General features: G+C 43.4%; 1 protein-coding gene across 2 annotated transcripts in view; it reads right to left on the bottom strand.

The window, feature by feature from the left end:
* FEZ2 (fasciculation and elongation protein zeta 2) overlaps nt 1–25461 on the bottom strand; it is a 57449-nt gene extending 31988 nt beyond the window's left edge. Inside the window, exons 1-5 of one of the 2 annotated variants that reach the window (XM_048843699.2) lie at nt 24998–25461; nt 22313–22421; nt 20110–20226; nt 15179–15323; nt 4792–5060 (exon numbers count right to left, since the gene is read on the bottom strand). In XM_048843699.2, the coding sequence (XP_048699656.1) occupies nt 4792–5060; nt 15179–15323; nt 20110–20226; nt 22313–22421; nt 24998–25227 (870 nt within the window). In that variant the 5' untranslated portion in view covers nt 25228–25461. The remainder of the gene's footprint in view (nt 1–4791; nt 5061–15178; nt 15324–20109; nt 20227–22312; nt 22422–24997) is intronic. The other variant, XM_048843700.2, reaches the window with a different exon arrangement.
* Between the last annotated feature and the right edge of the window lie 1964 nt (nt 25462–27425).

Below are 27425 nucleotides of genomic sequence, written 5' to 3'. Positions count from 1 at the left end.
TATCTTCATTTTACATGTCAAGAAAACAAAGAGCAAAGCGATTTGCCCAAAAAGTCTATCCATAAGTAAAGGGCAGAATGGGAATTAGAATATTTGATTATTACTTATCTTGTTAAATATTTGGTTTCAAACACATCTGCAATGGAATTATTCTTGCTACAGTAAAAGAGACTTAATATTCCAGTTTTTGTCTTTCCATATAAAATACCATTGCACTACTGAAGGCTTTTGCTTTTTAACAATACTAGACACTTCTTTGCTTTCCACACGAAATTGCTTGAACTTGCAATTTGAAAACACACTTTTGAAAACTGACCTATTTGTTTAGCTGTCTATAAAAAAAGTTAGGTGACTAGCTTTATGTAACCATTTAAACCTAGGCCTAGGTTCCTTGACTTATGTAACAATCTATATTTAAATATCTGAACCATAGTAGGTTTTTCAAAGGTGCTTAGCTCCTGCAGTCTTCACTACCATCAGTGGAATCTGGGGTTGCTCAACATCTCTGAAAAAGAAGGCCAATTTTATGTAGATGTCTAAATATGTATTTAGGAGCCTAACTTTAAGCAACCTGGTCTGAAAATGTCCTATATCAGGGGTTGCATACCTACATGTGGAAGTGTCAAGTCCATTTATTTGAAACTCCAAAATTGAATCGTTTCAGAATGGGTCTGAATCACTTTCCTCAAATAGAGCCACTCTCATTATTTTTCTCTTCCTACGTTAATTTAAAATATCACCTTTTGCTATCCCATGATAAAAAACCAATAAGGAGTGCATTTTATGTAAGTTTTTAACTGAATTTCCAATATCACACTCAGTAAAAACAAGCTAAACCTAGTTTATACAAGGAATTTAATCCTTACACATTCTGTTTCTTTTTGAGATTAGAGTTTTCCTAAATTTACTGGTGTCTAAAGAGAGTGACTTTTAATTATGTTTGGTATAGTCTTTCAAATTTTAGTCATTTACATACAATTCTCTTAATACCCTTTCTTAAAAACAATGATAATGTTCACCCCCTGATCTGTCTTGCTTATGTCACAAAGACAAGCAATTCTTTCCCTTTAGCTTCAGCTATTCACCTCTAATGGTTTGTCTACACAATTTTTGTATTGATTTAACTATACCTGTTTAGCTACTGATATAGTTAAAATCTGTGCAACTCTTAAAGTGGATATAGCTATGCTGATAAGAGTATTTACATTAACTTATTTTGGTAAATCTGCAGACATTCAGATTCTAGACCAGGGGTGGGCAAACTTTTTGGCCCGAGGGCCACATCTGGGTATAGAAATTGTATGGCAGGCCATGAATGCTAACAAAATTGGGGTTGGGGTGCAGGAGGGGGCTCCGGGCTGGGGGAAGTGAGGGCTCTGGCTGGCGGGCTTTGGGGTGGGGCTGGGAATGAGGAGTTTGGGGTGCAGGAGGGTTTGAAGGGTGGGAGGGGGATCAGGGCTGGGCCAGGGGGTTAGGAAGTTGAGGGGTATGTGTCTCTCAGGGATGCAGGCTCCGGGGGGGCCGCTTACCTCAAGTGGCTCCCGGAAGTAGTGGTATGTCCACCGTCTGGCTCCTACATGGAGGCGCAGCCAAGCAGCTCTGTTGTGCACTGCCCTGTCTGCAGGCGCCGGCCAATGGGAGCTGCGGCGGCGGCCTTTGGGGCGGGGGGCAGCATGCAGAGCGGGGCCTCTTGGCTGCCCCTATGCATAGGAGCCGGAGGCGGGACATGCCGCTGCTTCTGGGAGCTGCGCAGAGCAGCCTCCAACCCTATTCCCTGGCTGGAGCGCCAGAGCAGAGCAAGCCCTAGACCCTGCTCCCCAGCGGGAGCTCAAGGGCCAGATTAAAATGGCTGGCGATCCAGATTTGGCCTGTGGGCCTTAGTTTGCCCACCCCTGTTCTAGACAGTCCAAGGTTTCATTAAAAAAGAAGTTCTATCCTTTATGCTTGGAAGACAGTCTTCTCAATTCAAACATAAGTAACTCTTTCTAGAACTGAAACAAGAACTTCAAGAAAGATGTGACCTGCTCCGCATTCATCTCACATGTTAGCTGAATCCTAACTAAGACACTTACAAGGTCTAAAAATGTAGACAAGCTACTGAGCGTGTGAGATGCACATACAATCCCATGCTTGTCAGTACAACAAAGCTTAAGAACTACCACTTTTCAATATTTTTAAATTAAGCTGTTTCAGCGTTAAAGAATATCTTGTCTAGACAAATAAAATAATTGTTTGAAGAAAAGAGACACCATGTACTAATATCACACATAACAATTTATATCACTTGAAAGCAACAGGAGACATGTGACCGAATAACCCAGCTCCATATCCCCTGGGAAGAAAGAGATCTGAGAATTAGAGGCCAAGATAGTGCACGGTGCACTCACAGGTCACACGATTGATTCTTGGGAGGTATCCAAATAATTTCATTTGCGGTTCAGCTGCTGAATCTCATTCCCGAGGATAAAACCCAGAAGAGTGGATCTAGATATCTAACTTCCTTCAAGGAAGGCTACAAAATATATATTCACTTATGCTGGTTGCCTCTGAAATAGTTTACTGCTCAATGAAAAATTAATAAATCCCTTGATGGAAGGTGAATCCCTTATCCAATGCCAACAGAGTTCACAAGTGTGCTGCTTTAAATTTGTGTTCAGTTAAAGGGTCAGTGCGCCAACATTATTATTATTTACCCTGTTCTTCTTTACAGTGTCTACCATTATTGTGATATGAAAGCCTTCATAATCTATGACCTAAGTAGTAAAGCAGTTGAACCCTATGAACCTTCCCAGTAGTTACAATTGCTTTCCGTCCTTGTACGCAGTAAAGGCCAGACAATTTTCAGTCAATGGCATGATAGAAGTCCCATTATTTTCAGCACCCTCAACCTTGTTCTCTTTTCTGTTTGTAACCCTCTTTTCGCTCCTATTCTTTGTAGAGAGTTGCCATATAAAAAGTCTGTATTTGTCAACTATTACCAAACAGTGATGTCACACTACTATAGTTTTTCCTCTGCTTTTGCAAGGATATAGTAGGTGCAGTAGCAGCTTAATCAGTACTGACTTCTTAATGGCTTTCACTATATTCACTGGGAATTAATCCCTTTCATCTGGTTTGTAAATGGCAAGAAGAAAATTTGGTTTGATTTAGATATACACTTTGGCAGGTTAATCTTTAATTTTAATGTAGGTTGCTTAGTTGCCTCATCACAGGCACCATATCAGCGTATTAATTTTAAAAAAAATATTCTCTAACGTATTATTCAATGTATTTTCTGTTACCTGGTATACTTAGATTTGATACTACTTACACAGTAAATCCAGCAGAAACAAAGTAATATTCCTATTTAGCATTTTCAGAATTAAAAAACAAAAAAAAGTTTGTCAAACAGTCTAGCTTCCTCAGGGTAGGTGTTACTTGCCTTGTTTTGAATCAAATAAAAGTGTGATTTTTACATGATCCTGTAAACTGTCTGAGCGTAACTTAAGTGGTACTTTTGCTTAACAACTTTCAGATGTACAGCAATTTTGATCTGACAGCAAACACTTTCTAAAAAAATTATACTACCACCATTTACATTCAGTTTCCATTATTTTATGGTGTGCTAAACAACTGAAGAATATTTCTTATGTTCTCCTTCCTCCTCTCTCATTAACGAACCGTATTATGCACAACTTCTGACAAAAACAGGGGTTAACTGTACTTCTTCCGTCATCATATCAGTTTGATAACATTGCAGTGTGAAATGGGCATGCACCTTTTCTTTCCCAGTGGAAAGAGTTACAGAAATAAAGAGAATTATTTAGGTACAAGCACTAGAATGCATGGCAGGAACTATGACAATTAACCACACAGTTACATTCTACTCTCTATTTAAAGCTTGCAGAGATAAATCATACACTGCATTTTGATCTAAACAAACTATAAGGAGCACACAAAACATCAGTATTACCTGTATATTAGCACCCAAAAAATTAAAATAATGAAGTAATGTGAAATTTCTGTTTGGATCACATAACAGTGGCAATCCAGTAATGTCAAATTGGATCTTTTAACACTAGACTGGACAAAGTGTTCGAAAAGAATACTGTAAAGAAAACAACTGCACTGGGAGGAATCTAGACTGGATGACGTAATAGGTCTTTTCCATCTCTAACTCCTGTTATTTTAATCCTGTCAGAGACTTTTTTCCTTAGGTTGATCGCATAGTTTATAGAGAGCAAACCAAATTTATCTGTCTTTGTACATTAAACTTTGATCCCAATCCTACTCTCATATCAGTTAACAGGAACTTTGTCACCGACTTCAGTGGAACCAGCACGGGGTCTACATTTCACTATTCATAAATTCTGCATACTAGACTCCATCAGATTAATTAAGATTTGTACAGCTATATCAATGACAATACTGTACTTCCTGCATGTCTGGCAGTGGTACGTGTTTTACCACCTACACAGTCAAAATCATGAAGCATGTACAAGCAATGATCACCTCTCCGATGAGCAATGCACAACTGATTTTGAGCCAGAGTGCAAGTGATAAAGTTGCTGCTCAAAAGCTGAGAAAAAGCTAAAAGTCTGGTAGGAACCATGAAAAGCAATGTAAGTCTCAAGGGAAAGAACTGAACATTGCTTATGCTTGAAGATAAGGGCTAAATCTACATCATTTACTAGGTGTGAGAGGTATTTATGACTACTTCCTTATGAGATAAATGTACACTATGAATTAACACTTAAAAAACCCCAGAATTCTGCATGAATCTCCATATAAGTATCACAAAGACTCTCTTACTGTTCCAGGCATATGACCTCTTTCTTGTTTGCCATTCTGAGGACTACCATTTTTCAGCTTTTTCTTCTTCTTCACTGTTTCTTTGTGTTCTCTCTGTTTGTTTTGTACTTCGATGAGGACAGATATGAAGCTATTTTTCACTTCCTTTTCAAACTCCAGCTCATCCCTTAGAGCCAACTGCTGCACCAGCTCCTCAGAATAATCCTTAATGGCAGCCTCAATTTCTTCTAGTAGTTCATTTAGTTCAGCAACAGACAGTTTTTGTACTCCTATTAAAAAAAGAAAGAAAGAGAGAGTATGTTCTGCATAATGTATAAAAAGTGGTGTCAGTTTTTTAGGCATGGGGAGATTATCAACAAAAACGATTCTTAATTATCCCAAAAGTTTTGATAATTTATACTTCCACCACCAAAAAGATGCCATAAATAATTCTAACACAAACACACTATGTGCTTCTTGGGGATACAAGTTCACCATGAGCTTTTTTTAGGTTTGCTATTAAAATATGAAAATAAGAAAATAACCACAGCTTTTTGATTACCCCAGAACTTGGTGAAAAGTTATACATAATCTTCAAATATAGGATGGCAGCTCTCCCTAAAGAAAGTGTGGTGAAACTGCACAAGAATCATCTCCTGACATGACAAACTTGCTATCTATCAGTTTATGTCTATTTTTTCCTCTCTCTCTTTCTCTCTGAAAAGCTATTGAAAAAGTTATGGCAGGACAACCCATGGTCATTTCTGGAGTCTGCATATTTCAGGCCTGGTATGATCAAGAGTTCCATTGGGCGATGAAATAATAACTATGGATACTGTTGCTGATTCTTTTAAATCCATGAGAAGCTTTTGTAACCAGTGATCACAAAATGCTGCTGACATCCGCAAATCGTAGGAAGAGTGGATGTGTCACTCAACTGGCTTTGCTCCTTTCTTACAGATCCCACACAGTAGTTTTGGGTAACTGCTCATTTCCTCCAAGGACTCTCACAAGGGGTGGTACAACAGCCTATTTGTTCACCCTGAACAGGAGGGGTGACAATCAGGTCAGTGGAAGGCTAGTGAGAAAATAGGGTTGTGATATATTTTGCATGACAACAATACACAGCTCTATGTCTCCTTCTTCTCTGTTCAGGCTGGTGTGGTAGGGAATGGATGACCTCATGTCTCTGAAATAGGGACTAGATGAAGACTAGCTGACACGCAAATCAGACAAGAAAGAAGTGATGTTGGGTCAGCTATGGGGCGCATCAAAATACAATAGTGAAAGTTACATGGGATACTCCCTCTGTCAGGTATGTCCACCATTTGCAACACAACTTTGCCTTTTAGAGTATTATCAGCTCCCAAGTGGCTCAGATAGTAGGTGTGACAAACAGGAATCAGCAGACATGTTCAAGTTAAAGCCTGCTTGATTTAAAAGGGAAGATGCTGATCAAGGAATGTTCTCCATGAGCTCTGTGGCTGTAGAATTCACTCCTGCACCTAAGTTTGCCAGAGTTGGAATTTGTTACCATCTAGGCATGCCACAAAGCCCATTTTTTCCCACTGGCATTTGGGGAGCAGGTCAAAGAGGGGACCTGAAGAATATGATACATATAATGTGATGAATGAGATGGATATTATTGTGTGGTCAGGTTCAATTAGCAGGTATTTTGTAGATTTTATATTGTTGCAAAATTGTTTTAAGGATGTTAAACTGCCTACCCCATAGATAGGTGCTGAAAAAATTAAATATATCTACAAGTACAACACAATACAACTCCCGCAAGTAGCAGAGGATATAACTGAAACATGATTTAATTTCTTCAACTACCCAATGGGAAAATTATACTGGAGCTAGCTCTTCTTCACTCCCTTGCTAAGGGGGAAATCAGTAGCATTACTGTAGATGGTTCTTCATTCTGGCAAGGGACTAAAGGGCAATCTTTACATCCTCAGAGCAGCTTAAGCCTCAACCCACTTTAAAAGCTTAAAACAGTTTAGGCTTAAACCCTTAGAAAGCATTAATGGGGTTCAAACTGCCGAAGGCCTTTAAAACTGTTTAAGATGCTTACGCCACTCTATATTTTCAGCATGTTGGCTGTGGCCTCTACTTAGAATCATAGAATTGTAGGACTGGAAGAGACCTTGAGAGATCATCTAGTCCAGTCCCCTGCACTCATCGCAGGACTAAGTATTATAGACCATCCCTGTCTTGTAGTATAGCATCTTGGTTATGTCATGGTCAATCAGTTTCTGAATAACTTGGTGCCCCAATGTGTCCAAAAAATTGCAGGGCTGTTAACATTCAGTAAAATCAACTCTGATTGTCAGTGCTGGCAAAACAAACATGCCAACCTAGGTAAAGACATTCTGATGACGTAACTGGCAACTAGAAGAGAGTGAAGTTCTCATATGCAGATTAATTCTGAAACTTCTTTGCAACAAAAGAAACTGAGGTAACCACCACTTTCTGTGGGGCAATGACCTTAGAAGATGTCAGAGTAAATTCTGAGGCATTGGCAAAGCAAAACTAAATGATTTTTTCATGCAAACCAAAGCATCAGTTGGTCAAAGCTGACTGTTCATCCATAAAAAAAATGAATGACAGGAATAACTGATAAGGAAGAGCAAAATGAATAGCATATGAAATACAAAACAATGCTGAATATCAGAAGGTCTCTGAGAACACCTGAATTTTTTAGAAAATGTGGAAACCTTACTCAATAGGCTTTGAAGTCTATACCTTGGATTTCCCATCTCTGAAATGCATATTTTGAAGCCTTAGAACAGTGATTCTCAAACTTCATTGTACCACAACCCCCTTCTGACAACAAAAATTCCTACATGACCCCAGAAGGTGGGAGGCAGGGGGAGTGAAGCCTGAGCCCACCCAAGCCCTGCTGTCCTGGGCAGTGGGGGCCCAAAGCCGAAGGGCTTCGGCCCCAGGCGGTGGGGCTCAGGCTTCAGCTTTGGGCTTGGACCCCAGCAAGTATAATGCCAGCCCTGGCAACCCATTAAAATGTTTGAGAACCGCTGCCTTAGAGAACGCTGCCTGGGATTCCCAGAGACCAGCCAGGACAGTACCAGCCAGGACAGTTTGCAGCCTAAGTTTACACTAAAGACAGCAAGTCATCTTGCCAAATGCCAGGTAGTTTTGTGGAGAGACTTTGGACAATACAGACCCAGAAAGCAGAAGTGAGAATGCTGTCAAAGCATTCTAAATCCAACCAAAACCAGAATGATGTGGTGACAGCCACTTTTTGGGTCCATGTCTTTTCCCAGAGGGCAGTTTTGAAGTACAAGCCAGCAGAGCACAATCTTCAGGGGCATAACTTAACTCTGTTTAGCCAAGAGTTTCCTTTAACTGCCATTCAGTATATCATGGTCACACTATAAATGTGAACTCTCCTAAGTCTTCCTTTTTTGCAAGACAAAGATGGGAATTAAGTATTTTCCTTTGGCACAGAATAAAAGAAACAGTTACTTACTGTAACTGTGGTTCTTTGTGGTGTGATGCAGACATGTATTCCACTTTGGTGTTTGCGCCCCTAGCATGCTGGAGCCTTTTGCCTTGAAGTACTCAGTGGTGGGGCTCATGCCTCGTGGTCCCTCTCCTGGCTATATGAGGCAGTGCCACCCTGACCCCTGCCAGTTCCTTCAAACCGAAATCCCATGAGAGGAGACTCCTATGCAGAGGGGAAGGAGGGAGGGTTGTGGAATACACAACTGCATCACATCTCAAAGAATTAAAGTAACAGTTTATTCTTCGAGTAGATGCAGATGTGTATTCCACTTAGGTGACTCACAGGTAGTATCCCAATCCAGAGGCAGGGCTTTGAGTCTACTGAAATAGGGATCACAGAACCACCCTTGCAAGGCCTGGGTCTGCTCTGGAAGACGCAGTAAAATAGCATAATAGTCCGTAATCGTATATATGGATGACTATGTGGCTGCCCTGCAAATGTCCAGTTTGGAAAGGTCACTGAGGAACACTATTGACGTCACTTGTGCCCTGGTGGAGTGAGCCCTGCTGAGGAGGCATAGCCGAAGCTTTGCCATACGCATTCTTAATGCAGGATGTTATCCATCTAGAGATAGTCTGTGCTGAGACCGCTCACCCTTTCATGCAGTTTGCATATGACATGAACACGCGAGGCAAAGCACCAAACAGTCTAGTCCTGGCTAAAGCTAGAGTATGGAGGTGCCTGACATCCAGAGCATGGAGATGCTGTTTCTTTGGGGAGGAATGCAGTTTAGGGAAAAAACACAGATAAATACATCTCCTGATTCAGATGAAACTGAGACCACCCTAGATAAAAATTTAAAGGGTGGTCACAATGTTACCTTTTGCTTGGACTAGTCAGTGTAAGGCGGCTCAGCCATTAGAGCCTGCAACTCACACATCCTTCCTGCCAACATGATGGGTATCAAGAATGCGGTTTTCTGAGACAGGAGGGGCAGTGGATAGGATGCAAGGGGCTTGAATGGAAGGCCAGTCAGAGCCACCAGAATCGTGTTTAGGTCCCACATGGGAACCAGATCCCGACTTGGAGGATGGAAGTGGAGAAGCCATTTCAGAAATCTTGACACCATGGCATTGGAAAAAACTGACTTCCCTTAAATAAGGGGATGGAATGCAGATATTGATGCCAAATGCAATTTCAGTGAACTGAGCGCAAGGCCCAATTTCTGAAGATGTAGTAGGTACACTAAGATGTCCTGGATGGAAACCAGAGTCAGTTTGGGTCCCACAGACCAAGAAACTCTTCTACTTAACTAAGTAGGATATCCTTGTGGAGAACTTCCTGCTACTGAGTAGGGCTTGCTGGACAGCCACTGAGCACTGCTCTTCCTCTTCATTCAGCCAAATAACAGCCACACCCTAAGGTGCAGGGAGCTGATTGCAGGATGGAGGGTGTGGCCGTAGCTCTGAGTGAGCATATCGGGGTGGAGAAGAAGCAGTATGGGAGACTGAACTGACAAAGCAAGGAGGTCTGGGCCACGCTGGGGCAATTAGGATGAGCTTGGCCTGATCTGTCTTGAGCTTGAGGAATGATCAGAGTAGGGAGAGAGGCATACAGAAGAGCAGACTGTCAGCTGCAACTGAAGGCTTTGGAGAGGGAGTCTGGACCAATGCCCCCCAGAATAGAACAGAATAGGCAACACTTTCTGTTTTCCCTCATCACAAACAGGCTGATCGTGGGGATGCCCCACATTGCGAAGATGACCCAGAGGATGCTGGCCTTCAGGGACCACCCGTGGCTCAGAAAGAAAACCCGGCTGACATGATCCGCCGGATGATTTTACACCACCGGCAAGTGCTACCACAGTGAGGTCATCTTTGATGAAAAATTGCCACAGGTGATCACCTCTAGGCAGAGTAACCTGGAATGTGCGCCCCCACTGTTTGTTCACATAGTATTTTGCAGTGGCACTGTCTGTGCGTAGGTGAACTACTGAGTGCCTGATATAGTCCCGGAAGGCATGACATGCATGGTGAATGGCCCGAAGCTTCAGCATGTTGCTATGGAGTGAGGCTTCCTGTTCTGATCCTAAGTCCTGCACCCTCAGCAAGTCCAGGTGCCCCCCCGAAAAGTGAAGTGTCAGTAACTGCTGACTTTGTTGGAGAGGGCCGAGCAAAGGGGGCTCCCCTAGCACACACTGCATGGGAATGCTCACCAATGTAAGGAGTCTAAGACTAGAGGGGGAAGGTGAACTAATCTGTCCAGAGAATACAGGGCAGGGCGATACACTGTCCTGAGCCACAGCTGAAGAGGGCGAAGGCGAAGCCTGGCAAACTGGCCCCCCTGCGTACTATTGGATATGTGCCCCAGCAGGCTAAGACGTACCCGGACTGTCGTGGAGGGCTGAGTTTGCAGGCTGAGACAGAGCTGTTGAATTGCCTGGAAGCAGTCGGCTGGCAGGAATGGTCTCGTCCTCATGGAATCTAACAGGGCTCCAAGGAACTTGATTTTTTGAGTGGGAGCCAAGGTTAACTTTCCAGTGTTTACAATGAGTCCCAGATGGCCAAGCAAACACAATGTGCTGTTGACATGGGCAAGAACCTCCTCTCTTGAGCCGCCCCTTCAGCAACCAATCCCTGAGTTACGGAAAGATGTGAATTCCTTTCCTCCTGAGATATGTCATGATCCACAGCCATTTAAAAATTGGGTTTGTTTAGTCCGGAGAAGAGAAGATGGAGGGAGGACATGATAACAGCTATCAAGTACATAAAAGGTTGTTAAAAGGAGGAGGGAGGTAAATTGTTCTCATTGACATCTGCGGATGGGACAAGAAGCAATGGGCTTCAACTGCAGAAAGGGCGGTTTAGGTTGAACATTAGGAAAAAATTCCTAACTGTCAGGGTAGTTAAGCACTGGAGTAAATTGCCTAGAGAGGTTGTGGAATCTCTATTATTGGAGATGTTTAAGAACAGGTTAGACAAACACCTCTCTGCGATCGTCTAGATAATCCTGAGTGCAGGGCACTGGACTTGATGACCTCTCAAGGTCTCTTCCAGTCCTACGATTCTATGATTCTATGTATCTGGTGAAGACTAGGGTAACAGATGAGAGACTGAAGGGGAGAACCGTATACTGGAAGTGGCACTCTCCTACCACAGAATGAAGAAACTTCCTGTGGCTTGGTAGAATCACCACATGAAAGTAAGTGTCCTGGAGATCCAAAGCAAAGAATACATCATTCTGAGACAGTGCAGGGAGGATAGCCGATAGATGAGGCTCTACATGGTCACTCTATTTTATTACCTTGTTGAGGCCATGAAGGTCGAGGGTGGGTCTCATCCAGCCCTTGGATTTTGGTATCAGGAAATATCGGGAGTAAAAGCCATGGCCCTGGTGTTGCGGCAGAACTTCCTCCACCACTCCCAACGTCAGCAGAGAGCTGACCTGCTTGATGAGCAATTTCTCGCGAGAGGGGTCCCTGAAAGGGGATGGGGAGGGGTATGTGAAAGGGGTGTGGAGAGGAACTGGACTGCGTAGCTCGATTTAACAGTATCTAGGACTCAGCTGTCAGAGGTAATTGAGTCCCAAGCACTGTTAAAATGGGCCAGTCTGTTCCCAAAGGGGTTGGAATAAGAGGGTGGAGTAATGCTGTGGACTAAGGAGTCAAAATGGGCACTTACCAGGCTCTGGAGGAGTGTGTGTGGATTGTCTGAAGCCTGTGCCTGACTGCTTCCTCTTGTGGGATCTATCTTTCTTTCTAGGAGGGAAAGGCTGCACACAGGACTGCTGCAGGGGATACTGTTGCTGCTAGCGAGCCCCATAGCGGCGTCTTTGCATGGATAACATGTACACTACCAAGGACCGCAAGATTCACTCCTTTAAGGATTCCAGTGCTAAGTACCATCAGTCTTGTCCAAGAACAAGACTGAGCCTAAGGGCAAGTCCTCTATGGCTTGCTGGACGTCCAAAGTGATCCCAGAGTTTTAAAACCATGAAGCCCTCCCCATAATTAGAGATCATCACCGTGGCCGAGGTGTCTCCAATGTCAAGGGCAGACTCCAGGGACGCTTTGGCCACTGAACAGCCTTCCGCAATGAACACCCAAAATCCTCAAACAAGGCTTTGGGAAACTGGTCCTTGACTTTGGACATGGCTGACCAATAGAAGAAATCATACTTGGACAGCAAAGCTTGTTGATTCACAATATTCATCTGTAAGGACAACGAGGTATAGATATTTCTGCCCAAAAGACTCCAACTGCTTGGAGTCTCTGTCCGTGGGGGTAGACTTGAAACTCCCCTGCCTCGCCCTGTCGTTCACTGCCATCAGAACCAGGGAGTTTTGGCCCAGTGGGAATAGAACCCTTCAAATCCCTGTATCGGAATGAAGTAGCTTAGCCACCAGCAGTACCGAGGCCGGTGTACTCCACAGGGCTCTCGCCAGCTCCAGAAGCCCATCACCAGTCAGGAGGGCTATTCTCCCAGGGATGCAAGCTGTAGAATGTCTACCAGTTTGTGTGTGTTCTCTTGGAGAAACTGTACCAGGATGCCAAGTGATCTGGCTATGCAGTGTAAAAGGTCCTGGTACAACTTAAAATCCTGTTGGATAGAAAGAGAGGATGAACCCGGCAGCACACTGTGCCCAGAAGGAATGACTCCAGTAGCTCCACAGGGAGAAAGACCATCAATGCCTAGGCACATGACTGTTCTTCAGTCACCACCGTTGATCCAACAGGTGACTTTGGCTTTGACCAGGACAAAGAGCAGGATCTCCACAAGTGAGGAGCGTCTCACTGAGTCCAAGAAGCCCATTGATACAGGTAGGGTATTGGTGGACAACAGGGGTTGGAACAAGGACCTCCGTCCCAGCCATGGTGCACAGCCAATCCTGGGAACCATACTGGTCCATTGGCAGCCCTCAGAGCTTGTTGGGTGATGTGGAGCAGGATGACAACCAGACCGACTCAGAATCAGAAGAGCCCTGGGATCTCGGCGATAAGGGCGGAGCAATGCCCAAGTGAACCAACCGGTGGTCAGATTCATCGATCACCCAGAACAAGGGAGAGACCATTGCCCCCGATGAAGGCAGTACCATTGCTACTGAGCATGCCAGTGCTGCAGTCATTGGTCCTGACACAAACAGCGGTATCAGAGTGCAGGAGTGCTTTGACGTCGAGGGTAGTGAAATTTGCCATGGGATCATCTGTGGTGTCAAATGCTGCTGAGCTGAAGAGGGTCCCCATACTGATTCTGGTACCAGTTCCATGCCCACTGTGGGGAAGGGAATGTCTGAGTGCAGTGCCAAGGGGCATCAAGATTCAGTGGGGTGGTCCTTTGGAGGGATTGCTGAAGGTGCAAGCCTTGGAAAATTCCGTACCAGCGGTGAGGATGGAATGGAAAGGCAGAGCGGATCTGCCACAACCTGGTACATCAACACAGCAGATACAGTCGGTACTGGCATCCCCCTCATCGGTTCCAGACTCAATGGACATCCGGAGATCAGAACTGGTGTCAATGGTACGGGGTTTCTGCCCTTCCTACTGAATACCAGGGAACGGTCAGAGGTACCCACGCTATCCCGTGTGCCAGAACCAGTCGTGTGCCAGTCCACACTTTTCCTGTAGAAGGCAGAGGAGTTGCCCTGCGACCTGGAGTGGTCCCGATGGTCTTATGAGACCATAAGCACCAATAACTGAGAACAGCTCCTCTGCCTCTTCGGAGAGGCATCTGTCTCAGAACAAGAGGCAGTGATGCTCTCTGAGCCAGAAGGCAATCTTTAGCCCAAAGAGGGCTTTGGTACTGGATCAGGTCGCTTGGACTGTTCAAGCAGGTGCTGTCTGAGATGAAGGTCTTGACCACCTGAGTCTGCTTTTTAAACTATCTACAGATCAAACAATGCTCTTTAAGGTGGGCCTTGCCTAAACAAGTTGGGTCACAGTTGGGGATAGCCCCTCCACACAAAGGTCAACGTTCAAACCCTGGTGAGGACATCACACTTGAACACTACCACCTAACACTAATTAACTAACTATATACAATAAACCAAGCTAAGACTAAAGGCAAGGCTGTGAGACTACAACCACACATAACTGACTCCAGTTAGAAGGAACTGGGGAGAGGGTCAGGGTGGCACTGCCTCATATAGCCAGGAGAGAGGCCACAGTCACAAGCATCAGCCCTCTATGGGTACCGCTAGGCAAAAAACTCCAGTGCTGGGTGCGCACACCTAAGTAAAAATACATGTTGGCATCTACTTGAAGAACCAAAAATGCCCAAAATCTTTTTTAAAAGGAGACTTTAAAAGTAAAGGTGAAACTCTCACAACCACCCTCAACAAAAACTGCATTAGTCAAGCTCATTATGCAGTTGCAGAAGCACAGAAAATAACTGTTCATCTGATTCTTCTGTTTATACCAGAACAGAGAAACCACAGTAACTGAAGCAACATCATGGACGAACTTTTTCTTAATCTTCTTCAAAGCTTGCAACTTCTAACCTTAGTTCATTTCTCTAAATGAAGAATACAGTACACTTGCCTTAATATGCATCTGTCAGACACCTATCATCCTACCTAACGTTTAATATCTTAATAATTTAACAAAGATTACGTACTCTGTAAAAGGAGTCAAATCCATCATGTCAAACTTTAATACAGCTGCTTCTGTTTTAAATACTGCAAAGGTAAGGTTTTATATTCAATTCTCGGCAAAAACATTCTTAGCAGTTTACAACATTTATTTACTGAAATCAATTATGTTTCCCAGATATCTAGATATACATTATAGTTTACTTTGCCTTTCAAGATTTTCTGACTGCATTTTCAAAGGCAGATGATTTCACAGATGGAAATGATTATAGATCAAGTATAGAGCAATTTAAATCATTAGCTATTTTCAAGAAGTTAAAAATATAGTCAAGATATTAAATGAGTATCCCTTACTCTCTTCATAACTGTTGTTTGTACTTGACCTCTTGAGTGTTTGAATTTCCTGGGAAAGTATGGAGAGCCGGTCTGACTGAGTGGGTGTTTCTTCGTCTTCTGGGTCAGGTGATTCCTGCATCATTTCCTCTATTTCTTCAATCACCTTTAATAAAGATGCATACGCATAGTCTTAGGGAAGAGAATCACTGGTAACGAGCAACAACTTAGAATTTGTGTATGTTCTACTGACAGCTCATCAACTTTTTTACTTTTAAAATTTTCTATTTCCAGATAATTTTTCTTCCAAGAAATGCATATTAGGTGGTACTGACAAGGTAAAGCCACTGTTGAGACTGGGAATCAGGCATATCAATATAAAGGGAAATTTCTTTAAAAAATAGAAAATGGGACTCTGCACAAATTGGTCTCTTCATAACAATTTTATTCATTAAATCTATACATATTGTCTCATAATGGCTAAGAAATAAAGTTTGCAGCCATGCATACATAGGTCCTCTGTCTCTCTGCTTCAAGACCACTGATGATTTGGCAGGATGAGTTTGTATATCTTTTTCTGATATTGAGTCTAAGTTTTATTTTCTTAATTTTATCCCATTCCTCCAAGTTAAACCACTTTATACCACCATAAATATTTTTTCTCAGTCCTTGATATGTACATCCTTCAAACAGTTGTAAATAGGTATTCTCCCCTTAGTCATCCATAGCAAAACTATAGTATATTTTAGTTACTTTATTCTTTCCAGATAAGCATACCCTCTACAGCCCTTTAATCATTTTTACTGCTCTCTCTTGCCATCCCACAATTTGTCAATATCTTCCTGTTAATTAGGCACCCCAAACTGAATGCAAAATTTCAGTTGTGGTAACACCAGGCTTGTCAAAAAAAAAAAAAAAAAAAAAAAAAAAAAGGAACTACAACCTCCTGGTTCTGTAAGCCAAAAATCACATTTTTTTTAAACACCATGTCACATTTATATTGTATATTGCACATTTATGTTTAATTTATTTATTTGTCTTTCAGTGTTACTAATTTCCAGATGTGTCTCATGAAGAGAAGAAATTATTTATTTGCTTATACATCAATGATAGGAGCCTGGATAACAGACAAGAGGAACTGGAATTGCTGACTTATAGGCATAAATAAAATCTAGTTGTATTACTGAAACCTGGTGGGTTAATTCACACGATTAGCATGTTAAAAATAAATGGTTATAACCTATTTAAGAAGGACTGAGTGGGCAAGAGGACTAGGGGAGTGGCAACCTGTGTCAAAAAAGGCATTACTTGTTTCCGAGTAACTGATAACTTGGAAGAAAATGATCTGAATGCTTACGGATCAATGTCCTAAAGATAAAGCACACAATGAAGTATTAATTGGTGTCTACTACAGACCACCAGATCACAGTAGGAACAAGATCACTGCCTCCTTTTGCACATATCTATAATGGGTCAGGGAAAATAAACCTCTGTGATCATGGAAGACTTCCATTTGAGTGACATATGCTAGAGGTCTCAAGCTACCAGTTCTAAAACATCCTTGGAATTTCTAAACTTTATAGATGACAATTTTCTAACCCAAAAAGTCTTACAGCCAACACAGGTGAATTTTTTATTAGACCTGGTCCTAACAGATAAAGTAGAACTGATCACAGCACTAAAATTTAATGGTAGATTAGGAACAAGTGATCATGACTTGATCACCTTTATAATGTGCAAGCAGAATCAAGTCTAGAACAGTAACATATTATAGATACATACACACACACCTGGTGCCTTTATAGGGTCATTTTCACATTAAAAAAAAATTATGAGCCAAATCAGCTGGGAGGAAGAATTTAATCAAAGAAATGTGAATGGTAATTGGGAATAATTTAAGAACACATTACTAGATGCCCAAAAAGCCACAATCAAGGAAGAAGGCCAGGCTGGTTAAAAAAAACCAGCCTGGTTTAAACGGAAAGAGAAAACAGTTATAAAAAAAAATAAACGGTTCAGAGAGGAGTCACGAGCATGATTAAAGCATAAGAAAACATGCCGTATAGCAACAGACTCAAAGAGTTCCATCTATTTATCTTAACAAAGAGAAGGTTAAAGGGTGACGACGACAGTTGATAAGTATCTACATAGGCAACAAATATTTAATAATGGGCTCTTCAATCTAGTAGTGAAAGGTATAACATAATCCAATGGCTGGAAGTTGAAGCTAGACAAATTCAGACTGGAATTTAGGAATACATTTTTGACAGTGAGGGAAATTAATTATTGGAACATCACTGGTAGATCACTGAGAATTTTAATCAAGATTGGATGTTCTTCAAAAAGTTATGCTCTAGAAATAATTTTGGGGAAATTCTATGGCCTGTGTTATACAGGAGCTCAGACCGGATGATCACAATGGTTCCTTCTGGTCTTGCAATCTATGCATTTCCCTCCACCATCTTGAGAATCTGCATTTTATGCTATTTCCCCCAGCTGTATTAATTTCCTTTTTCCAAATTGTATATCAGGTTTTTTTGGCCCATATTTCTTCTCTCTTTTGGTTCCTTTTACAGTAATATTTCTCTGTACTGATTGTTGATTAATCCTCTGCAGTTTACTAACACAGGTGAATTTAGTGTTCTGTTTTATTTAGGATTCCAGATCATTAATGAAGATGTTAAAACCAGGCACTGCATTGCCCTGCTCAACTCTCCCCAAATTCAATACCGCTACAATTTATCATTAACTTTTATCCAGTTTTTACTTCACATGGCAGTGTTTTTAGCAAGTCAGTTTGGATTAATTTTTTGAGATTATCAGAAAATATCAAACCCTCCACTAAAATCTAAATATACATCAACTCCATTCACTTCATTTACCAAATTTGTAGTTTTATTTTAAAGAGCAATCAAGTTTTTCTGCCAACCTTTGTTCTTTATAAATCCATGCTTTTTATTATTTGTTCTTATTACCTTCACCAGTTTCCCTTCTCTTACTTGATTACTTTAGTATAGATAGAAGTTAGATGTACCAGGACAATAATTGACAGAATTGCTCTCTCCCAGATGACAACTGGTCCTGCATATTCGTTTACCTACAATTTTTCAAGATTTTCCTAGTTATCCATCAATTTTCAAAACTCATATTTTACAGTAAGCTTATGAAGAGCCCATGGCCAGCTTTTGGCACTACTCAACTATGTATTTATAACCAAATACTTTTTTGAGATGGGTACAACACATATGGGATATTGGGTTTATTAAGAAAAGAACACAGCAGATTGTCTTTTAGAGTTGTCTCATTATTCAGGAAATGGTTGACGAGCATGAATCATGATTAGATTACCCTATCTGCTTTCTAAATAATTTTTCCATCTTCCTGCTATTTAATGCTAATTTCCTTGACAATATTTCTAAAGTAAAGTCAGAGTGTGCTTATGGTTTTTTTTAGCACTTTCAAATACCACTCAAATCCAATGTTGGTCTCAGAGCAAAATTTACAAAGGATCCCCTGCAGAACAGAGGCAGAGAGCAAGGAATGTGCACATTCTGTGAAAGCTGCCAGGAGTAGGGCTCAAACTCTCAGTGCATAAGTGCTACTCACATTTAATGGCTACAGCGGGTCACCTTAAGCCCTCCCCCCCCCCCCAACTTACTGTGACCTTATTTTCAAAGTGCTCCATGGCCTTGGCCCAAGATACTTAAACCTCTGGGACAAAGACCGTGGTCGACAACTTTGCTCCTTTGACACAACGGAAATCTCAACAGTAAGAGTAAAGTTTGCCTATGTAAGAGACAGAACTATTTTCTGAGGCAGTCAGACTGTGGAATGAACTCCCCCAGGAACACGAACCTCACCATTTTCCACTTCTAGTGCAAGGCGCATTTCTTTGACTTAAATATACCTCTTGCTATGTGTTTGTAACAAAAAACACCCTACCAAAACAAGATACTCCACTCAAGATGTTCCTCCCTCGGGGGAGAGGATAAGAGAACAACCATCATGTAGCAGATATGTAGTCACACTGCTGATTGCACTACTGGAAGGTGCTCAGACACTACAGTGATGAGCATGGTATAAATGAATATAATAGAATAGAATGTAAGCTTGTGGATTTTAGAGCTCTTAGAAAAGACCGTTAAACAGTGAGCAATTCTCAACCTTAACAATAGAAGAGCTGCTGCTCTGTAATATGTAACATCTAAACCAAGCTCATACTGACCTAAAAAAAAATAAATAAAAATTACATTTGTCTTCACTGTCATTTTTGGAAGTAACAAATTGTATATTAATGCTAAGACATTTGAAAATAAGACATCCAGCCTCGTGCCATATATACTTAATTTAGGAGCATTTTTGTCTACATCTTCTTCCCTCAGATTCCTGTTGGATCATGCCAGGAAACTGAAGTATGAGAATTTCAAAGACCCATGTGGAAAACCCAAAGCTGAAACAGAGGGCAATTTGAAAGATGAAAAAGTACCCAGTGCATCTCTTTGGCTATATCTACACTGCAAGTGAGGGGCGTGATTCCCCTGCTTATGTACAGATACTTGTGCTAGCTCTCATCAAGCTAGGGAGTGTATAAATAGCAGTGTAGTTAGAATAGTAGGGGTAGTGACAGTGAAGGCATGGCTGAGCTGTACCGAGCACAAACCTACTTGAAACTGGTGGGTACGTACGTGACACAGCTCAGCTGTGTCTCCACTACTGCTACCTGTGTTACCGCAGCTATACTGCTATTTATGCTAGCACAACTATGTGTACATAAGCAGGGGAATTACCCCCTTAGATCATAGTATAGACACTGCTGCTGTAACTCTAAACAAAAGCGATCAGCTTGTCTCCAAATCTCTTTAGCATCCACTAACTAGGAAGAACAAAAGGTATAGAACTAAGATATAATATTAAGCTGTAACACTATCTTTTTGTTGAATATTTTTCTTTACCTGCTCTGCTGTGAACAGTGGTTCATCACTGATGCAGGAAACTATGATAGAGTGCATATCCAGCTGTTCTCTAAGCTCTTCATCATCTGACAGGTCAAGGTTCAAATTTTCATTTAACTGAAAGCGCACACAGAAAAAGTGAAAGAGCAAAAAGTTAAATTATAAGAAGAAAGTCCTGGTGTCAACAATAATGGAACCAAAAATTAGATTCTTGCTAATAATCAAGAATCTAAAAGATATAAATAATTCTTATACCATAAAACCTAATACACCTCAACAAAAGTGAAAATGAATCTGTAACTGAAGCATATTTTATAAATTTTATCATCTTTTTGTTTTGACAAGAATATTAGCATATTCTTTACTTTCCAAAAAGGAAAAAAAAAAAAAAAGATGACTTTAAACACACCACTCACTCTGTGCTATGCAAACATTTGTAGACTAGCCAATCAGTCCATCAGACTCACGTAGCTCACCCTGTACTCCTTCAGATAGAAGCAAGATACCAAAATAGATATATCAATGACAGATAAGTATAGATCTGTTGCGTATCCTGACTTTTACAAAGGATTATATAAAATTACATAGATTACAGCTATTTACATCTGAGGAAGTCATCAGAATTTTTGACATATGCAAGAATCAGCAGTGCATTTAATCACTTACTTTAAATACAATATACATTAAGTCATGTCTAAAAAAGTTACAATTAGAAGCCAGGGTGGACAGACAATTCAAGGTTGTGATTTTCCAACCATAAAACAAAGCTACTTATTTTCTGGAAAAAAAACTCTATATGTTTTATTAAATAAGAAAACCACACACATAATATGGGATTCATTTCATAAGCATTTGTTCCTCAAACAAAAAGGCACACATTCTCGTAAGACCTTACAGTTCCACAATTAAACAGGGGGGACACAAAAATCACGTCCCCAGACTAATGTTAGGCCTACCATTATGCCATTACATACGGATATACTTTTACCATGTTATTTGCATTTTCACCACCTTGTATATTACAACATTTATTGTAAAACAATACAAACAAACCAATCTGAACGTGCAGAATACACTTGACTAATGCTGAATTGGCTAGATGGGAATGTAGGTCTTTTAAAAATTGCCAAAATTCTGACTTTAGCTGCCCTCTCACATTTACTTGATTTTTCATACCCTGGGCTCAGTATATGACCTTTGCATCTGGGATCAATCATATTGGCTACACAATAGGAAAAATCCATTGCCTCATTTAAACCAGTTTTTGATTTTCTACTGTGCGATTCCAGTTTTGTTAACTAGAACAAGGTTTTCACTGAGACTGTCAACTACCTGCATTCTGTCAAATCCATCCCAAACTATCTTTAAATTTAGTGTCTACTGAGTATCCTGTTGTGTAAAACATGTGCTATGTTTTCATTAAAGTCTTTTTGGTGCTCAGTGCAAATTTCATCATGCTTGTGGTTGGATGCAAATATTCAGGCAATCTTCTCAAATACCTCACCAAGCATCATTGGAAATCTGGGGTATCAATCCTCTTTTTTTAATCACCCAGCTATTAGGCTGCAAAAGAATGTCCAAACTTTCACAATATGCTTCAGTGCATTGTACTATTAAAATTACACTCGGCTAAGCAATGCTAGTAGTGCCAATTTTCTCTATTAGTAGGGAGGGGCAAGTGTTGCTATATTTCAGTCGCATGTATTTGTAGAGCAAGGAAGTATATTTGGGCTCTGATCCTGCAGTTGGATCCACACTATTGTTGGATCCTGTATCTATCTCATTGCAGGATATGGCCTTGGTGGGAAAAAGTTCATAATGAATTTACCAAGACACAATTTACCAACATTTTCGGATACCATTCAATACACAAGACTGAAAGTGAACAAGAAGACTTCCACAGTATATTACTGTCTTTCCCTTGCCCCTCTGTTATGCAAATTGGTCCATTTGTTGACCTGTCAGTCAGTTTAGAAGGCATCCACATCATAACACTTTATTGAAAGCAAGGAGCAGAAACAAATGTATCAGATCTGTCATTGTTAAAAGACAACCCTTGCTGCTAATGCCAATACTACACATTAAAAAGAAAAATATTTTAAAGTGATCACAAATAACTATTTTAATAAGAATTACATCCTATATTGATTCTGTACCGAGAGGAAAAGGCCCCAAAAGGTTTTTGGCTACAGTCAGAACTTACCCCTCTTTCTGAGAGATTCAGTGTTGGCATATGCAAAGCTCTGGTGTGGGAGGACTTCCAATCAACTGGCATTACATTACCATAATTATCAGTCAAAGCATTCCAAATCCTGGACAAAAGGATTAAAGAAACAAACTGATATTGAAATGAATTGCAACTGATCATCTACAAAACAAAAACAAAAAACAAAACAAAACACAGAATATCTTTTTTCAACACTGGTATCAATCAGAAATTCTCCCAGGTATTCAATTAAAAATATTTTTATTGTTTTTACAGTCAAAGAAATAAATGCTGCAAAAGTTTGGTTTTATTTCTGTATCCTCCTGAAATGCAAAAAAGGGAATCATTTGCTGATGCTTGCACAGCAGAGAAATAAAAAGAAAACTGGAAAAGAACTAGGCTTCCTGATGGGTCATAAATTTTGGGGATAAATGAGTTTTCCCTTTGTTGAAACGTTAGCCAGACGATGCTCTGTACCCTCTTTCCTACTTCTTTTCTATGTTGTTCTAATTTCTCTTGCCTCATGCATCTCAAAACCAGGAATTAGCAAGTGCTGAGCAGCAACTCCCAAGCCAAAACTTCACTTTATTTCAGTGAAGACTGCACAACTATAAAGGAATGTATAAATACAAATGCACTAGTCAGGAAAGTCTCCAATGTTTATGGAAGTGAAAGATTAAGAAAGAAAGGTTAAAACTTAACTTTGTTATAAATCCATTTGCAATACTCGACTTTTTCTAAAATTCTGCTGTGTGTCTAGAACTATCCATGCTTCGTTTCAGACCAAGGATGAAGATCTGGGCTTTTTCCAGAAGTGAAAGTAAGCCGGTTCGGTCCGGCGTACCAGCAAGAGCCAGTACACCGTGCCAGACTGGACTGGCTTCCCCAGTGGTGATTTAAAGGGCCCGGTGCTCCTGCCACTGCGGGGAGCCCCAGGCCCTTTAAATCAACTCCGGAGCTCTGGCAGTGGGGCTTGGGCAGCGCTTTAAAGGGCCCGGGGATCACCGCAGTGGCAGGAGCACTGGGTCCTTTAAATCCCCGCCTGAGCCTGGCTGCCGGAGCCCCAGCGCTCTAGCAGCCGGGCTCCAGCAGGGATTTAAAATGCTCGGAGCTCTGCGGCGGCCGGAGCCCTGGGCCCTTTAATTCACCCCTGAGCCCTGGGGCTCCCAGCTGCAGCTGGGAGCTCTGGAGTGATTTAAAGGCCCCAGGGCTCCCAGCCAGAGCCCTGGGGCCTTTAAATGGCCTCTTCCGGTTGAGGCCACGCCCATACTCAGGACTCCAGCGTACTGGTAAGTCCTTTACGTTACTTTCACCCCTGACTTTTTCAGATAAGTTTATTTAGTCATTTGAGTTAAAGAGAAAAACACTTCCCTCCCCCCATCTAAAAAAATATAGTGAGAGACTAAAAAATGACTAAAAAAACCCTTCAGATTTTATATGTGGCTAAACCTCAGTGAAGAGTTGTCATTTCCCTAATTAAAAAAAACGGCACATACAACTAAAAAAGTTTAAAAATTTAAAACTGGTTATCGTGCATGCTCATTATGAGATTTTTATTGTAGTGTTTCAGATCCATCTGATCTTCAACTTCATCCCATGGGAGAGGAACAGGCTGCTGGATCCCCAACAAATCAAAGAAAACTCTCCACAGGACTTGTGGTAATATTCAATACATGTCATAAGAACATACGACGGCCATTCTGGGTCAGACCAAAGGTCCATCTAGCCCAGTATTGTGTCTTCCAACAGTGGCCAGTGCCAGGTGCCCCAGAGGGAATGAACAGAACAGGTAATCATCAAGAGATACAGCCCCTGTCGCCCATTCCCAGCTTCTGCCAGAGGCGAGGGACACCATCCCTGCCCATGCTGGCTAATAGCCATTGATGGACCTATCCTCCATGAACTTATCTAGTTCTTTTTTGAACCCTGTTATAGCCTTCACAACATCCTCTGACAAGGAGTTCCACAGGTTGACTCTGCATTTTGTGAAGAAATACTTTCTTTTGTTTGTTTTAAACCTGCTGCCCACGAATTTATCTAGTTCTTTTTTGTCACAGACCCTGTCTTGATAGGCAAAAGAGGCATTTTTCAACCATTTTAACTCAATGGGATCAACTTAGGAGGAAAGCCCTGCTGGTGCTCACGGACAGTCTACCTACCCAGTGGAAAAGGTGTGGCATTAGCTCACAGTAACACATGCGGGGGTTCATCACCCCAGGGAGAAACCACAGAGACGCTGACAAACTAGGATGTCGACCTTTAACGTTGCTATTAAGTGGCCATACAAAAGATGAGGACAACTACTGGCAGCAGCTCTGGTTAGCCCGCGCCCACAGGGCGGCCTCGAGTGCGAACTTGAGTTCACAGCCAAGTTGCGCTGTGCCCACCCAGCTGCTCTGTGGGCTCACTGCAGTGTGGCCAGGCCCAGCTCGCACAGGCCAGCACAGCCACAGCCCAGTCAGCCTAGCGCCCTCCCCCCCTCCAACGACCAGGGACCCCCGCCCCGCCCGTTCGCCCCGCCCCAGGGGGACACCCCCACTCGTTTACCCCCTCAAAGGACTCCCCAGCCCAGGCCGTCCCACCCCACCGGACCCTTCATGCGCCGCCCTCTGCCACCTACGCGCCGCTGGCCCCCCCCGCGGGTGCCGATCACCCCCCTCTCAGCGCCCCGCCCCCGCTCACTCGTCTTCCCGTAGGGCGCTCTGCTCGCTGAGGGGCTGCAGCGGGACGCGGCTCTCGCTGCCGCCGTCCCGAGGTGGGGGGGGCTTGAAGCAGAGGAGCAGCTTGTCCCCCAGGTCTCCGGGCCCCCAGGTGCCCCCGTCCCGGGCCGGCTCGGGGCTGCTCCCTGCGGGGGGCTGGAAGCCGGAGAAATCCTGCCAGTCCCCGGGGTCCCGCTGCGAGGCAGCCGCCATGGCAGCCACCGAGACACCGGGCGGCGCGCTCGGCGGAGCGCGTTCGCGGGGCTCCTCCCGCTGTAGCGGAGACGGGGCGGGGCCGGTCCCGGGCCAAAGGGGCCCGCAGGGGGCCTTGGCGTCCACAGAAGCCGCCTGCAAACGGCGGAACCGACATAGGCCAGAGCCGGCGCTGGGGTCCTAGGAGTGGGGAGAGAGCGGAAAGGGGCCAGCTCCGCCCCCACCCCGAGTGACCGTTGGGCGAGTCCGTGAGCCCCCCCCGCGCGCGCGCGGAGCGCCTGACGCCTGTCCTGGCGGGCTGTGAGGCGGCGGCGGCGCCGCGCAGAGCGCGAGGCGCTCGCAGCCCCGGGGGCCGTTGGCTGAGCTGCGGCAGGCAGGTAGCCCCAGCAGCCCCGCGCCGCGAGCCTCCTAGCCCCAGGACTTGGCCCTGCCCGCGGCCTCCTCTAGGCGGCGCCCCCTTCCTCTGCCACCGCTCTCCCTCCGGCCGGCGCTGCTTGGGCCCCGACTCGGCCGCGGCTTGGGAGGGCAGAGGTTCCCCGTCGGGCTGGGGGCGCCTCGGGCCGCTCCTGGTCCGTGTGTTTTCAGTCAGGCCTGGGCTGCAGGTGGGCAGGGCGCGCTGGTGAGGTTTGCCGCTGACCCTCAGCTGGGAGGGGGCGTAGCACTTGGGAGGGCAGGCTGGAGAATTGCTCTGAAATCACGGAGCTGAAATTCAGTGCAGCCCAGTGCGCAGTGCCGCGTGATCCCGGTGGCGAAAACCCTGAGAGCGGAACTGCCAAGTAACCCGAACCCCTTCTCTCCACAGCGCGTGGCACAGAGACCTGTGGCCAGGACGGTGAGGACAAACCCCCGGCTCGGGGGCAGGCTAGCCTGCTGCGGAATGGCTCTTGGGGCCGTGCAGGGAGCTCTTGGTAGCCCAGCCACCCCAAGCAGGAGTGAGCGGGGCTGTGATAGTGGAGTTGTACAGGTCACCCTGCTTTGCGGGGGGCTGTTGGTACCTGATCCCTGCAGGCACGAGGGAGGCTGCAGTGTGTCCCTTTCTCTACTATGATCTGCCGGAACGGCAAACTAGAGCCCACACTGTGTGCTTTCAGGGATTGGGTGTCATTGGCGCTGTAGCAGACCGGGGAGCCCTCTGGAGTCCTGGGGGTGAATGAGCAGGGCTGAGCGGAGACCCTGGGCCAGGACTGCCAGGAGGAGGATGAGCCCCTGGCTGTGGGGGAGGCTACCCGGCTGCTGAATGGCTCCTGTCCTCACACTTATCCAAACTCCCGCTTATCTGAAAAAAAATCCATGTGGCCCCTGGTATTCAGACAATGAGGACTATATTGTATTTTCTTTAGAGAGAAAAAAATCAAATGTACAACTACAAAATAGGGAATAATTGTTGAGGTGGTCGTACTGCTAAAAAGCAACTGGGGGTTATGATTCAGTTGTCAAGATGGCTAATATGCTGCGCTGTATTAACATGAGTGTCATATGTGAGACATGGGAGGTAATTGTCCCACTCTACTCAGCACTAGTGAGGCCTGGGTCCAGTCCCATGTGCCATATGTTAAGAAAGATGTGAACAAATTGGAGAGAATCCACAGGAGAACATCAAAAATGATAAATGGTTTAGAAAACTTGATTTATGAGAAGAGTTTAAAAAAACAGGGCATGTTTAATCTTGAGAAAAGATTGAAGGGGGACCTGAGAAGTCATCAGATATGTTAAGGACTTATAAAGAGGACTGTGATCAGTTCTCCATCTGCTGAAGGTAGGATAGGGCTTAATCTGCACTAACTGTAAGGATCGATTTGGTCTGGAATAGAATAGATATGGAATCCCTATCATTGGAGGTTTTTAAGAACAGGTTGGACAAACAGCTGTGAGGATTGATCTAGCTTTTCCTGGTCCTGCCTCAGCATTGGGGGGCTGGACTTGATCTCTTGATGTCCTTTACAGCCCTACATGATTTTTCTTCTCCAACTGCTGCTTCTCTGCTGGCTCCCTTGTCCCCATTGTGCCGCTCAATTCAGCAGAGACAGGTGGCCAACAATGTTGCTTTCTGGAGCTGAGTAGCAGCATGTTCCATCCTCCAAATGATAGACATGGTGAAAGGGAAGTGGACAGGTAGAAAGGACATAGGGCCAGGTGGCAGAGAATCAGAAAGACAATAGTGAGGAAAAAATTGATGAGAGAGAGCTTGTAACAGAGAG

The sequence above is a fragment of the Caretta caretta genome, chromosome 3, assembly GCF_965140235.1.
Source record: "Caretta caretta isolate rCarCar2 chromosome 3, rCarCar1.hap1, whole genome shotgun sequence".
NCBI classification, from domain to species: Eukaryota; Metazoa; Chordata; order Testudines; family Cheloniidae; genus Caretta; species Caretta caretta.
Note: the sequence above shows the minus strand (reverse complement) of the source record. Positions and strands in the feature narration are given on the sequence as shown.